The sequence below is a fragment of the Zingiber officinale genome, chromosome 5B, assembly GCF_018446385.1.
Source record: "Zingiber officinale cultivar Zhangliang chromosome 5B, Zo_v1.1, whole genome shotgun sequence".
Taxonomy (NCBI): domain Eukaryota; kingdom Viridiplantae; phylum Streptophyta; class Magnoliopsida; order Zingiberales; family Zingiberaceae; genus Zingiber; species Zingiber officinale.
In genome coordinates, this window is record NC_055995.1 from 86,130,635 (window position 1) to 86,145,800 (window position 15,166).

Sequence of the window (15,166 nt, forward strand, 5' to 3'; positions counted from 1 at the left end):
ATGAATTGAGTGCGTACCTTAGTGAATCTCGGTTACTTACCTTTTCTCTGAGATTTGAAAGTCCGGTGATAAGCTTCTTAATTCTTGAGTGCAGATGCACAACTGTTTCGTCTTCTTCAAGTCTCAGGCTGGTGAGCTGGTTGCGAAGTAAATCCCATATTGCGAGCTTGGCTTCGGACATCCCTTCGTGCAGCTTAATGAACTTTTCCCACAGTCCCTTTGCTGAGTCGTAGTTGTCAATCCGGTTGACTTCTTATGGCGGAAGGACGCTCAGCAGATGAAATTCTACTTTGTCGTTTGCCACGTAGTCGACCTGCTCCTTTTTCGTCCACTGGTATTTTTCTTTGCCCTCCGGTACTATAAAATCAAATTCTATAATTAAAAGTAAATCAAAGTCAATTTTGAAAAATACCTGCATTCGCTTTTTCCAGCTGGCGAACTCCCCCTCGAACTTTGGTGGATATATGCTTGGTCCGACCATTTGTTCGGTGCTTCGATCGGCGGTTAGTCCTCCTGAAGCGTCCTAGCTTTGATAGCACTTGTTGGATCGCGTTGGTTGACTAGAAGGGGGGTTGAATAGCCTGCCCAAATAAAAAAACAAAACTACCATTCTCGGACTTTCAAAAGAATACTTGCATTAATTAAAGAAAGAACTAAAAAGGTAGAGGCATAGGAATTTTTACTTAGTTACAACCGGGGAGGTTGGTAATCCAAGGAATGAACCGCACTAGTATCTCCTTCAGGCGGAGAAGCCTCTTACAGCAATAACGTAAAAAAAATAGAAGCTAAACTAAAAATGGAAGCGCAGAAGTGTTGGTTTGCTAATTGCTTGAATGAATGAATAGCTTCTGGACCAAGGTTGTATTTATAGTCTTGGTCGGGGCGCCTAGATGGTTCCAGGCGCCTAGGAGGGAAATAAAATTTTATCCCCTTAGCAACGGATCGTGTTTGACTGTGATCCAGTTAAAATCCAATTCCGAGCGCCCGGAATCGCTCCGGGTGCCCGAACTTGTCCGAGCGCCCGGAATGGGTCCGAGCGCCCAGACCACTAAAGTCAACCTAGTTGACTTTTGGTCCGAGCCCTCTTCTCTAGTGCTGCTCGCCTCGGTCTGAGTCTTCCGCTCCGGTTTCGCTCGCTTGGGTGATTTCAGCCAATCGAAATAAGGCTCACCCGAACCTAATTTCGGCCTTCTCGAGCAATCTTCCGCTCCGGCTTCTCGTCCCTCGGAAACGCTACGCGCCTCCTTCTCGTCTGTCCGCGTACTCTTCCGCAGCACCTCATACCTCAGACGTACTGTTCCCGTCGGCTTTCTCCCGTGTCATTCTTCTCGCTAGCTGCGTCTTTTGCTCAACTCCCTATGCTCCTAAGCTCCTGCACACTTAGACACAAGATTAAAACACCGCAGAACCAAACTTAACTTATTGATCACATCAAAACAACCTTGGGATTCCAACAAATTGAACATATTAGCACCCAATTATGATTGTAGATCCATTAATTAAAGGACTACCACCAACGACATTTAATGAACATGTCATAAGGATGGACATTATGAAAAATTGTTAATGACTCCATAATTAAGTTTATGCTCATTTGTATGATTCTCAGAGCTCTTTTAATGTTGTTTCTGATACATTAATGCATCATGTTTTTCTATGTTAGTATGAATTATGCCGTTATTAGCAAGATTTGTTTCTAATAAAAAATATTATAGATGGACCATTATGTTGTGTCTCATTTTAGTTCAAGTTAAGTATATAACTAATATTGTGATACATAGAAGGAAGTATGTCAAATTAATGATGTATAACTGTCATGATCCTTATTAGTTTTTACTTAATGATGGTTTATAATTGACCAATTTAAGAAAGGATTTATTTTACATATTATGCATTATGTTTGAAGTGAATAAAGTTATATAGTTAAATGGGAAAATGTTAGAAATAATTCCTTTTTTAATTAATACCCATACATTTATTTCTCTATTCATTCATATGATTTTATTATGATTAAATAGCCATAATTATTATTAATGACTATATTTATATTGGCCAATGAAGAGACAATTCTCTTCGTATTCATGCAAATAAATTTAAAGGAAAATGAAAATATCATTCTCATATTCATGTAATATGAGAATTAATGTATTGCATTAAGAGATAATTGAATGTATACATTGATGGAATGCGTAAATATAGCAAAAGGTGATTCGCTTGCTCCAACGCCTTTATCAACACATTCCTAGGCCAACACGGAGGAGATAAATCATGAGTGACTACTAACCATTAGTACAATGATCAAGATATGAAGAAAGACATGCTCAGACACACTAATGGAATGTGTAAATGAAAAGTGACAAAATGATTCTCTCTCTATCCAATATATAGGTCTTTGCTCCATTAAAAAAGTTAAATAAGAAGAGAGGTCAAGATAGAGAAATATAATTGTTTAAGAAATTTTAATTTTTTCATACTTGAAGGTCATCATAAGTATGTTTTACTTTTAAGTATCATATTATAAAAATCATTTAGTTCAAACCTTGGGTATTAAGGAGTATACAATAACTTAAATTACATACGCATGAATGTGCATATTCACATTCATAAAAATATATGTTAGGTTAATAATGATAACTTTGAAGCTCAAGCTAAGGTTGGTAGCACGATTTGAGTGGAAATGAATTCGAAGTTAGAACGCCAAATCAAGTGGAGATGGAGGAACCCAAGAACAAACCTCATATCAAAGAGTTTGATGAACTTAAGGGAAAGAGAGCCAAATCAAGTGATGCTTAGAGTTAGTTTAGTAGCCCACTTTGCTTGTTCATAATAGAAATATTAATGTCAATATTAGAGTTCTTACATTTAAATTAAGGATGTTCAAAATTGAAAAAAAAAAAATAAACAATTAAATCTATACTGAGATTTGAAGAATTTAATACATAATTTAAGTTATTAATATCTGCTACTCATGATGTTAAAGATTAGTTTGTCGAGAGTTTCAATTATTAAATATTTTTCACACTTTATTTTCTCTGTATCTTACATTTTCCTCGATTTCAGGCTCTTTTTGTGAACCAAATGGAAAAAAAAAAAGGAAAATCAAAAGGTAATTTTTAAAAATATTTTGGGACTTCATTAATGTTAAAATGTTTTTTTTCTTTTTAAAATTAGTATTTAAACATTTTGTTACCTAGTTAAGCTACGAAGGGGAAGGGATAGGCGGAAGGGCGACTCAAAGTCTCAAGATGGCTAAATCCGCCGAACAGGATTGCATCGCCGCCCTCCTCTGTTTGGCGGCGCAGCTGGGCATATCCGATTCGCCGCCCTCTCCATCGCTTACTCTCTCCACTAACTCTGGCCATCCTTCTTCTTTTACCTCCTCGTTTCCTTGTTTGGGTCATTCCCTTTTCGTCTTCTACTTCCCCGATGCCGGCGGGTAAGTGTTTCGTTCTTTACTTGCTGCTATTTTCTATTGCTCTTGAATTTTCATAATCTTCCTTTTGGTCTGCAGCCGAGGACTGGCCGCTGCCCGAGACCTCGAGAAGGGCGAGCTGATTCTAAGAGTACCAAAGGCTGCTCTTTTTACAACGGATAGCGCGATGGCTGATGCCAAATTGGCGTCTTGCCTTGAGAGGCATCGACATCGCCTCTCCCCCGTTCAGGTCGGCTCGTTTCATTAATTTAGATTTTGTTCCATTTCATTTCTATGTTCTAGTGTTGTTTGCATAAGATGGAATTATTAGACATAAGTATGCAGATGAAGATGTTCGAATTTAATGGATGAATAAGTTGAGAGATAGCCCGGCCATCAACCACTGCAATTTCTTCTCAAGGTTGAATCTTTGTTGGTCATCCTTGATCCAGTTAACTGCATAGACAAACTAATCCTTCTCAACCTGAAACTGGACCTAAAATTTTACCCTATGCTTGTATTTTGAGAAAGCACATATGTAAATGATCCTGGATAAAAGAGCAGGGAAAAAATAGTAATTTATTTGGTGTTGTTATGGAGTAATACAAGTTGAATGTGGAAAACTGTCTGAATCCATGATAATTAAACGCTCCTTGCATGTAATGCTTATGTAGGATATCTGACAATTCTATGGACACTCAGTTGATATATTGTTGCAAAAGCACTCTAGCATTGTATTAGACATTTGAACTTTTGAAGTATTCATCCTCTTGGGTATTAAACACTGTTTAATGAAATGTGAAGGAGAATAGAGTAAATCTGATGGTTGAGATCTTTTGTAAAGAAGGCAATATGTAACCCAGTTTCTGAAATCTTTTGAAGGATACAGATTAATCATGTGTGTATGAGAGGCACATATGCACGCAATAACAAATTGGATCACTAGTTTTGCATGTGAGAGTTGTGGACCATGAATTGTCCAGGACCTCTGGAAATGGCCAATTCTACAAGTACAGACCATTTGTATCTTATTATAAGCTCTCTTGGTTATATGATAGCTATATAGCTTTGCTTTTTCTTTTTCCTTTGTGTGTGTGTGTGTGTGTGTTTGGGGGTAGATTATTGGAGAGTTGATTTAGGGCATACCCCGATAAAATAAAATATATTAATTATCACAATAGAGTTTGGTGAAACAACCTAAGAATAGCCAATCATATTGGTCATCAGGTTAATGTCTTATGCGCAAGAGAATTTTATTGGTTAAAAAAATGGCTATCTCTTGTTATATTATTTTGAAGTATATAAAAATAAAACAATTCCTGCTTGTTAGCTTCTGCTTCTATTGGTCTGAGTACATCTGACTGACCAAGTAGTTTTAAATCTCATCTAAGACCTTCTAAATACCATCAGTTAAACCTGTCGAGTACTCGAGTTATTGTGTTTGCCTAAATGTGCAAATGGAAATGCCATCTAAACTTTAATTTCTGTATCTTATGTGGGTTTTCCCTTTATATTGGCACTATGTTGGATAACAAAGAAAAATCGTACAACTGAAATCATTTTGTCATCAAACTAATCTATTCTTTGCCCCATTAAATCTAACTGAATCAGAAAATCCCTGAGAGCAGATTTCATGGTCAATCAACTATGTCTATCCTTTTACAATACAGTTTATTTAGCATTTCAACTTGACAAGTTTACTAAATCAAGATCTATAATATAAAATAAATGGTAGTTTCATCATTCGTGGTGTTGAATCAGAAATCTCAAATACATACTTTTGTGGATTGTATATGTATCTGGACTTATGCTGTAAATTTTATATATACAAGACTTTTCATAACATATCTTGTAAACTAGCCACATAGCCATTCTATATAATTGTATCTTATGAGGCCCCCAGGGCGTAGCATAGACGGTGGGCGCATGACATCTCTGGCGTAATAGCCAGGGGTCGATTCTCAGAAATTGGCGACCTGGGGTTTACCCCACCATGCGCTTGAACCTGCATGTACCTCCCTCCATATCCGTGGGGCCGGCACTAGGGGGGCCGTTAATGTAGCGGATCTACATCTTATGAGAAGTTAGACCGTTTCATAAAACTTCTCTCTCCTTCCGAAATTCCTCTTATTTTTATGACCAACTAATGGTTCATTTTCAGATGCTAGCAGTATCCCTGTTGGCTGAAGTGGGAAAAGGAAGAAGTTCTCAGTGGTACCCTTACTTGGAGAATTTACCTCGTAGTTATGATACATTAGCTAACTTCACCAATTTTGAAGTTAAAGCTTTTCAAGTAATGTTTGGTATAGTTGTTTCCCTTGTTTTCTTGTAATTTATGATTGTCTAGCATACTTATGTGCCACCAAAAAGACTATTCTTATTATTGTCAGGTTGAAGATGCTATTGGAGCTTCTGAGAAAGCCATTGCTCTGGCAAAGTCAGACTGGAAAGAGGCTGTTGGCGTCTTGAAGGAATTGGACCTTAAGCCTCAATTTTTAACTTTTAGTTCCTGGCGTTGGGCTTCAGCAACTGTAGGTCATGGATCCTAAACCATTTTTGCTTATTGTTTCTTCCAATCACTTAATTATTAGTAATTTTATCTGTTTTCTGCTTGCAGGTATCCTCTCGGACATTGCACATACCCTGGGACAGTGCTGGTTGCTTATGCCCCATCGGCGATTTGTTTAATTATGCTGCACCTGATGAAGAACATTCTCCTGAAAACTCAGAAGATACACATCCTGATGTCCCAGTATCGAGGTTAACTGATGGTGGATATGAGGAAAGTAAAAGTTCATACTGCTTTTATGCAAGAAAAAATTACAAGCAAGGAGAGCAGGTACTTTGCTGACATGTTTGAATCATATACTCTTAGAGCCACCATAGTGTAACGTCTTCTAAGTTTTGGTTTTCTCCATAGATATTTTCCTTCATAGTATACTCTTCTTTTTTTTTGAGCTTTTTGTTTGGTTAGTAAAATGAGAGAAAATAGGTTGAGATACTATGCACATGTTCAAAGCCAGACGATTAGAAGGGTTGAATTGATTAGATTTGAAGGTGTAAGGGATAGAGAGATCAAAAAGAGTTAATGTAATAAAAATAATTTAATTAATTTGAATATTGTTGCCTGTTGTACACCTCTATTATCACTCTGCTCTTAGGTTGAAGCTGGAGATGTTGTGATTACAACTGTTATGCCATTAGAACTTTCGGATCATAAATGACTAATAGATTGTTGAACTTCTATGTTTTACACTTAATTTTTTCGCAACTGTGATTAACTTGGCTGTTGTACCTGAAATTTTCCTTTCAGGTACTTCTTGGGTATGGGACCTATACTAACTTAGAGCTTCTAGAACATTATGGTTTTCTATTGAAAGAAAATCCAAATGACAAGGTGTTCATTGACTTAAATGGAGGAATGTGCACATCAACTAGTTGGCCTAAAGATTCTCTTTACATCCAACCGGATGGAACTCCTTCATTTGCCTTGTTATGTGCTTTACGCTTGTGGGCTACTCCGGCAAAACTACGTAAGACAATTGGGAGTCGAATTTATAGTGGATCATTAGTGTCGGTGGAAAATGAGCGTTTGATCATGAAATGGTTAGCTAAACGCTGCACATGTATATTAGGAAGGTTGAACACTACAATTGGTGAAGATAACAGGCTACTTAGCAAGATTGACAGAATGATTGACCAGTATTCTTGTCTAGGATCGACAGAGACTCTCTATCAGGACAACGAAATTAGGGACTTTTTTCAAGCACATGGCATCAAAGAGGAAGGGTATGATCATATTCAACTGCTGAAAGTTAGGAGGTATCTGGAGAGATGGAAATTGGCCATTGAATGGAGGGTGGCCTATAAGAAGATTCTTCAAAGCTGTGTTTTTTACTGTGAAAACATGGTTTGCTGCCTACCTATCAAGCATGCTTAACAGACAGATCAGTATATCATGGATTTCATTGGAGATATTAAAGATGTAAGTTTTTTTAATGGGCCGTACTTTAGTCCTGCAGCTGTTATTATTATTATTATTTTTGCTTGATAATCCAGGTATCATCTTTACCGACTCAACTAATTATGGAGGTGGATGGTCTTCTCCCAATTCGTCCATTAGGTAAATCCGGAAGCATGAGCAATTTCTTATTCAGCAGTCAACCACTTAGATTTTTCATCCATATTCAACTGACAACCAGCCAAACACTAGAAGAAAAGCAGAATCTTCTCCTGCTTTATATGCATAGGAATTTGATGTAACGTAATCATCTATAGAGGATCCAATGAATGTGCCCCTGGCATGGTGCAGCTGCAAAAGCACATTAAAAAAAAACAATGAATGGAGATCATGCTTCAAAACTTTGTCCATCAACAGAATTATTGTATTTTATAGCCGCCACTTTTGAATTCTCAAACTGCAAACAACTTTACAGCATGGTTTCTAGTTTGAAGGCAGGCATGTAGGCCCCAAGCACAAACCCACTCCAATAATTACTCCCACCAAACTTGCCAAACTACATATGGATGATTCTTCCCCTTTATTTTCCTGCTCCCACCTCTCATTTTGATCCAAGGAGAATTTAAAATCAAATAATCATACTTCCTTTTGTTTAGCTTCTTGGAGAAAATTCCAATTTCTTTTTCAGTGCATTCTGTTCTTTAATTCTTTAAAAATCCACCAGCCAAGAACCTTGGTGGAGTAAAATATAGTCCAATGGTGGAGGAAGAGTTGCCTTTCTCATTCAAACTTAAAGATGTTAAGATATAGTCCAATGGTGATTATGTAATCCATCACCAGAACAAACACTTCCATTTGTTTTAACTTCTTGAGGAAAATTCCAATTTCTTTTTAGTGTCATGCTATCTCGCTTCTTTAAAAATCCACCACCCAAGACCCTTGGTGGAGTAAATTAATTCAGAGGTGGAGGAAGAGTTGCCTCTCTCAATCAAACTTAAAGATGACTACAAAGGAGACTAGAAATGGCCAACTTCAGTTCATATTCAGATGCTTCAGCTTAGGTTGTTTTCCACAAGCTTTTCGTTTGATTTCTATGGTATTTTACAATCCTAAGACATCAATTTGCCAATGAATGACCTTGTTTCCCAAGTCGGCATAAGTTAGTGGGAGAAGAAAATCTCGAGGAAAAGTAATCAATCAAACACTCCCATCTGTTCAGCTTCTTAGGAGAATATGCCTCCAGAACTTCGGTGCACTGAAAGAACATCAAATTATCATTCTTTTACTCTTACTACTACTGAAAAATAAAATCCACCATCCAAGACAATTGGTGGAGTAAAATACAGTCCGGTGGAGGAAGAGTTGTCTTTCTCGATCAAACTTAAGATGTCAACAAAGGACTAGAAAATAATGGCTTTAGGTTTCTTGAACTGATGAAAAAGTTCTTTTAAAGTTTTAATCGACATCTAAAGGTGCTTACATATTCAAGATGTTTCAAGTCGAAGTTTTGCTCGATTTTTGCGGTATTGAACAATACAAAGGCACCAATTTACAGAACAATGGCCTTGTAATCCATTACAAGAACAAACCCTAACCAGAGAGATGAATTTTACAGGTATTTTTAATGAAAAGGTTAAAGCTAGGGGAGGAACGTACCGGCGCTGCCGTCCTCTCTAGCCTCCGTCGCAGAGGCGGCGGAGGTGGAAGCGCATGAATTCTCGGAGCTCGCTCCGTGCCGCGGCGACGGCTGGGCAGCGGGGGCCGCGACGACGAGGACCCGGCGGCAGAAGGGGCAGCTGGAACGGGACATGAGCCAGGTGTCGACGCACCCGACGTGGAATCCGTGTCCGCACTGTGGCAAGATGCGGATCTCGTCGCCACCCACGAACTCCGCGAGGCAAATTGGGCACTCGGCGGGCTTCGCGTCCGCCGAGGCGGCGTAAGCGACCTTGGGAAGATCCCCGAGCGCCTTCTTCTTGAGCCCCTTGCACGGCGGCGCTGCGGAGGCTCCCCGGCGGAGACAGGAGCAACGGGCCACGAGCGCGAGCCCGACAAGGCAGATCAGCGCGCAGAGAAGCGCCGCGAGGATCACCACCACGTCGGAGTCTACTGCGAACGGATCCGATGGCTGGGTCGCCGGTAGCACATCGGAGTTCGCCTGCAGGATTCTCGCCGCCCGGGGCATTGGCGTATCGAAGAGAAGGGCGTGCGACTGTGGAGTGAGCTCACAGCTGTTGGGATTCGATAACAATTAATTGCCTTGAAATAAATAATAAAGTATAATTTCCGTTTTGCTATCTATAATTTACCATCTTTCTAAAACGATCGCTCAAAATTTTACAGAATACCTCTAAAATTTTCAGGATTGCTATTACAACTATAATAAAAGTATATCCTTTCTTCCTCCTTATTTATTAGAACTTACTATTTTAATTTAAAATATAATCTTTAATAATTAATTTTGATTAAATTGTTTATTTTTTTCTTTACCTACTAAAAATAATTTTAAGATTTATTAATAAATTTTTTTTATCATTTTTATATAAAAACATATATTGTCATATTTCTTTTTAGTCTCATACTTTAAAAGTGATAGTACCAGAGAATATTTTATAAAAATTTTAGACAGATAATATTAAAAAATATAATTTTCTCAACCTTTTGACTAAGATCAAATATAGTATCTATTTTATTTTTATCAATTTAATATCTGATATAAAAAAATAATTTGATATTTGATATAAAAAATTAAATTAATTTTTTATTAAAAAAATCTTTTATAATAACTCGTTATTGGGATTCTCAAGCATAGTCAGAATTCTTGAGTGCCTAGCCTGAGGCGCATGTATGATGATTAATTCATATTATTTCTTATTGAATATTCAATTTTTATTTTTCTCCTCTCAGGTCTATGAGAAATCCGATATCCATAGTATACTCAAATATCATATTACACTTATAATTTTTTTTTCATTTATATATATATATATATATATATATATATATAATCAGTTATTTTGATAGTATTCTACAGAACCGTCTTTAATTCTTTATACTCAATTATTTAATCGGATTAAAAAAAATTCTTTCATTTCCTTTCTGATTCGGATGGAATAGAATGTATATAGAAAATTTGGCATCCCTAATCGACTTTATTTACCTTTTTAAGAGATCTCTGTATGGAGTCTTCCTAGAACTTGCGGTAGCACCCCCAAAAACTGCAGCCACTATGTCGAATGACAGGCCTCACTTGCATGAAAGAGGTTGAGTATCTCAATGCACCTTCTACATCGCTTTACAATCCCTGACAAGGAATAGTGGAGCTCAACGTGACACATCCCTGGCATTGAATGAATCTGCGATTGCAGATTCTGAACCTGTTAAAAATAAAGGAGTCGATGTTGTGCGAAAGTTGAATATACGGAAAGTTAAGAATTTGACGTTCACGTTGATCTTTTACAGACTCTGTTCGGATTTATAACATAGATTATATTAGTACTGAGTTCAGAACCGTCAATTTGGGTTGGGCCCATCGGGTTGACCCGCCCCGCCAAATAATTTAAGTGGGTTGGGTTGGAATTTTATCAACCCAAGTCCACCGTGGGCCGACCCGCCTAGGCCCGCGACCCGCGCGGGTCGGCCCGCTCGGGCTTGGGTTGGCCCGCGGGTTGGAAAACATACGTAAGTTAAGTTTTAGATTAATTTATTATCTTTCTTTGTTATAATTTTGAAATAAAAATAGTAATTTTCATCCAACATAAGTACTCGTTCATGTTCATTTATATTTAAAATACATGTTTATGTATACATTTAATTGTAGAAAACTTTGTCGAAGTAAAATATTGAAGATATGAAATATTTTTTAATTTTTTAAAAAAATTTTGATGGGCCCGCGGGTTGGCCCGCCAAACCCGCAACCCGCCTTAGAATGGGTTGGGTTGGAAATTTCCCAACCCGCCAATTTGGCGGGTTGGCCCGCCCCGCCCCGCCAAATGATTAACCCGCCACGGGCCGACCCGCCCCGCCACGGGTTGGCCCGTCTGACAGCTCTAACTGAGTCAGAAAAGAAATTTTCGATGTTTATCCTCTGACATTAAAGTCAGTCATTGGCGATGAAAAATAAAGCAGAACAATAAGAAAAATAAAGCGAAGCAACAAGAAGACTGTAGCACAAACAGTGAATATCACATACCTCCGTCAATGCTTGGACTCCCTTTATATAGAGCTCTGGTAGTACGCGTGCACGCTTCTCAAAGCTTTCTCTAAAAAGACTTGTCAATAAAGTATCCCTGACACGATACCTTTATATCTGAAGTGACAATGGAAGTTTCCGCCATATGATCTTCTAGCAATCCATGCTCGGTGTCGGCGCCATCAACTCCCAAAAGGATGTTGATGTATATCAATATACTGTATCGCTAGGCCGAGTGGGTTGGTCGCTCGGTCAGTGATTCGCCGCTCTAGTGCCCCGTCCTATCGACCAGTACCTCGATACTCCTTTGCGTGTCTGCTCGACCGAAGCTCCACTCTGCCACTGTCGAGACCTGCTGCTAGGCCGAGCGGGGGTAGCCGCTCTGCCGAAGTTGAACTCTGTCGATGTCAGGTTCTGTTGTTTGGCTGAGCGGGGTAGCCGCTCGGCTCGACTTCTGCATGTCGTCTCCCTTGAGTGTCAATTGTTTGACTTCTCTTCGTAGCGAAGGCGACGACAGGTCGGAGCCTTCTCCCCGGTCGGGGCATGCTTCTCCTGACCTGACGATGCCATCTACGCATTGACCGCCTTGAATTTGGCCTCCTTTGACTTTCATCGTGGTAGCAGAGGTGGGACCCCTCATTATCACCGCATCACATGCCTCTCACTCAAGTCTAGTCGAAGGAGGTTGTAAGTCCGACTGACTGGACAATTGTCTGAGCAGTCTTCCACCCGATCGGCCTTCGACCCTATGTGGTTTCTGTTTGGGATGCGACCGCTCCTTGTCGATCGACCCGTTGAAGCTTGTCGTTCGGCCGCAGATATGCTCCCTCAATCCGATCGGCACAACGAAGGTTTGTACTTATGAAATCTTTGCTAGGACTGTCTTGGGTGAACGTGAGTCAGGCTTACGTCACCCAAATTTCTGGGAAAACATACAAATCTCTTCGCATTAAGACTGAGCACGCCCCCATGCCCTCATTAAATGCCGACCCATGGCGATCGCCACGTGTCCTGCTCTCTGTCGTCGCACGCCTGATGTGATAGGTGGATATCCACTATGATGTGACTTTTGGCAGTTCAAATTCAACGGTGAGATCTTGACCCGGGTTTCCGTGACCTAAATCGGAAGGCTTCGGTTGGCCGACCCCAGGCTTATGAGCCCGTGCATGACGCCACATTTGCGCACTTGAAGCGAATTCTTCGACGACGCTCCTGTGCTCCGGCGACATCCTTCTTTTTCGCTCCTCCGACGACCTTTCCAGTAAGCTTTCTCCCCATCTCCCCTTATTTTCACGTCTTCCGGCGTCTATTCTTCCTCGTCCTAGAGTTTTTCGGCGTCTCAGTGTTCTGACGACAATTCCGCCACTTCATTCCTTCTCTTTCTTTCTTGTTTTGCAATGGCAAGTTCCTCGCAGCCTCCCGCTGGTAGCCCGGGGCTCTGGTACACCTCTACCGAGTCCCGGTTTGACGCCGGGGATGCTGAGAGTCTGAAAGCTGCTTTTGAGCTTCCTCCTGAATACGAAGTTGTCCTTCCTTCTCCCTTCGATCGACCGAATTCTCCGTCGCCTGGCTGTATTTGCTTCTTTAGGGATCATTTTACCACCGGTCTGCGGTTTCCCATCCATCCCTTTTTCTCTTCCGTATGTAAATATTTTCGAGTCTCCCTTCATCAACTAGTGTTGAACTCCTTTCGACTGTTGTGCGAGGCGGTGGTTCTTTTTCTCCTGCACGACATTCCACTTACTCCCCGGCTCTTTCATTACTTTTATTATCCCCAATCATCCGAGCCGGAGACTTTCCTTTTCCAAGCCCGAGTGAGTTTGATTTTCTTTGATAAAATGTCAACTTCCAACAAACACTGGAACGAGTACTTTTTTTTTGTGCGCTTTCCCGAGCGGTTGGATTTTCCCACCTCCTGGCAACTCGATGTGATGGCTCAGCCTCCATTAAAAAAGTACAAGAGCCGATCGGACTACCTCAACGTAGCTTCAATGTTGGCTGGTCAGAAGTATAGCATCCACAAGCTGCTGCTGGAGGGTGTCATTTATATCTTCGGCTTGGGTCCGATCCACACCCGGCTTCCGTTTAGCCTAGGTATGTGACCTCTTTACTCCTTCCTTTGATTTTAACTGATTTTTCTTCCTTTTTTTTGCAGCCGAAGTCATGCTTCGGCCACGTCTGGCCGACAAGGCAAAGCTCACGGATGCTGCGATCAATGCGACCGCTGTGGAAGAACTGGGGAGCAGCAGGCTGCAGCCGGTCAGCTCACAAGAGGAACCTCAGGACGAGAGCAAAGCGGCTCCCGCCTTGGCAAGTGGTGGAGCGACCGGTGGCTCCCCCGAACGGCATCCGGTCGTTCAAGTTAAGGTAGCATCAGGCTCAGTCTCTTCAGCAGAGCCCTTGATTAGGCGCAAGAGGCGCTGGGCGAAGACACCATCGCGTTCTGCTACCTCAGCGATGCGATCCGTCGAGCGGGTTGGGACTTCGACCCCCACTCCAGTTCAAGAGACAACAACTCCTACATCATCTGACTGGACTCCCTCCCTGTCCAGTCTGCCGCAAGGAACCATCTGCGCGCCGCCCCGTGGCCTTTATGCCACCAAAACCGAAGGCCAAGAAGTCGGGCATCCGACCAGTGTCTTTATCACGGTCGTCCGGACGAGTTACTTTTGCAGAATCGGCCTCGAGCGGCCAACGCCACATTACGGCAGTTCTTCACCTGCCGACAGAAGAATGGCGTGAATCCAACGCCGAATCCTAAGCTCCGGAGCACGAAATTATTATCCAAGGGCCGCTCGCCCAAATATGGGTCGATACCCGGGGCCGTGCGGCGATGATACCTCCAGGGGTGCTCGCGGACAACCCAGATGTCTACTGGGGTAAGTTTTGCATCTTCATAGTTTATTCCCAATTGACGCTAATATTCGCTTCGTGTTGCTTGTAGTACTGGGTGGAGAGTCTGGCCATGTGCCAAAGGCTCACATTTTTGGAGGAGGAAATGAAGAAGATGAAGGCGTTAGGCAGCCAATCCTCCACCGCTCAAGAGCAAACAAACGTCAAGGTGGCCAAACTGCGGCCCGATCTAGAGAAGAGCAACAAACCGCTCGAGGCCGAACGGGAAAAGAGTTCGGGGCATGCCACCCTTCTGGCTCGGCTCAATAAGCAAGTCACCACCTTCGACAATAAAATCGAGTCGACCAATGCGAGAAAGAATCGGGCTATCGAAGACCTTGAGCTGAAGAATAAGGAGGTCCGGACCCTCGCCCAAAAACTCAAGGAAGTTGAAGATTTTTTGGTCGCTGAGCGAAATAGCCGATTGACTGAAGAGGTTGTTCTTTGCAGCCAACTCGATCGCGGCCAAAAACAATGAGCTTACCACCTCCAAGGATGAGCTGGAAGCCTCCCGAGCGGCCCTGAAGACCTACCAAGATACCGAGCCTAGCCGTTTCGACGATATGAAGAAGAATTACCTTCGCTCGGATGCTTTCAACAAGAATGTCGCTGATCGGGCTCTGCGTCTTTTTGATCTATCCATCGATGGGACGATCGACCAGCTTCACGAGGGAGGTTACCTGTCGGCAGCTCTGACCAGTAACATCAT

The 15,166-nt window shown here is 41.4% G+C and overlaps 2 protein-coding genes across 3 annotated transcripts; one reads left to right on the forward strand and one right to left on the reverse strand.

The window, feature by feature from the left end:
- Positions 1-3,203: 3,203 nt before the first annotated feature.
- On the forward strand, positions 3,204-9,677 carry LOC121984797 (protein SET DOMAIN GROUP 40-like). Of its 2 annotated transcripts, XR_006113000.1 has the most exons (8): positions 3,204-3,436; positions 3,512-3,662; positions 5,574-5,705; positions 5,803-5,943; positions 6,030-6,251; positions 6,726-7,397; positions 7,472-7,535; positions 8,989-9,677. XR_006113000.1 is itself a non-coding variant. In XM_042537930.1 (7 exons), exons 1-6 carry the CDS (start codon positions 3,246-3,248, stop codon positions 7,350-7,352), a joined length of 1,464 nt encoding a protein of 487 aa, XP_042393864.1. In that variant the 5' UTR covers positions 3,204-3,245; the 3' UTR covers positions 7,353-7,397; positions 7,472-7,807. The 2 variants fall into 2 exon arrangements, 1 of the variants encoding a protein (XP_042393864.1); XM_042537930.1 differs by lacking the exon at positions 8,989-9,677 and having other exon boundaries at positions 7,472-7,807.
- Positions 7,983-9,558, reverse strand: LOC121984798 (RING-H2 finger protein ATL8-like). Its single transcript, XM_042537931.1, has 2 exons — positions 9,030-9,558; positions 7,983-8,628 (listed from the first exon to the last, which is right to left on the reverse strand). The coding sequence occupies exons 1-2, from the start codon at positions 9,556-9,558 to the stop codon at positions 8,597-8,599; spliced, it is 561 nt and encodes a 186-aa protein (XP_042393865.1). The 3' UTR covers positions 7,983-8,596.
- Positions 9,678-15,166: the final 5,489 nt, after the last annotated feature.

What these genes read in the sequence shown, in the direction of transcription:
- LOC121984797 (XM_042537930.1), top strand. Translation starts at nt 3,246, where the DNA reads ATGGCTAAATCCGCCGAACAGGATTGCATCGCCGCCCTCCTCTGTTTG. An exon ending in TTGAAGTTAAAGCTTTTCAA is followed by an intron (nt 5,706 to 5,802) that starts GTAATGTTTGGT and finishes TATTATTGTCAG; the next exon opens with GTTGAAGATGCTATTGGAGC. An exon ending in GGCGTTGGGCTTCAGCAACT is followed by an intron (nt 5,944 to 6,029) that starts GTAGGTCATGGA and finishes TTCTGCTTGCAG; the next exon opens with GTATCCTCTCGGACATTGCA.
- LOC121984798 (XM_042537931.1), bottom strand. Translation starts at nt 9,558, where the DNA reads ATGCCCCGGGCGGCGAGAATCCTGCAGGCGAACTCCGATGTGCTACCG. An exon ending in TAGAGAGGACGGCAGCGCCG is followed by an intron (nt 8,629 to 9,029) that starts GTACGTTCCTCC and finishes ATGTTCTTTCAG; the next exon opens with TGCACCGAAGTTCTGGAGGC.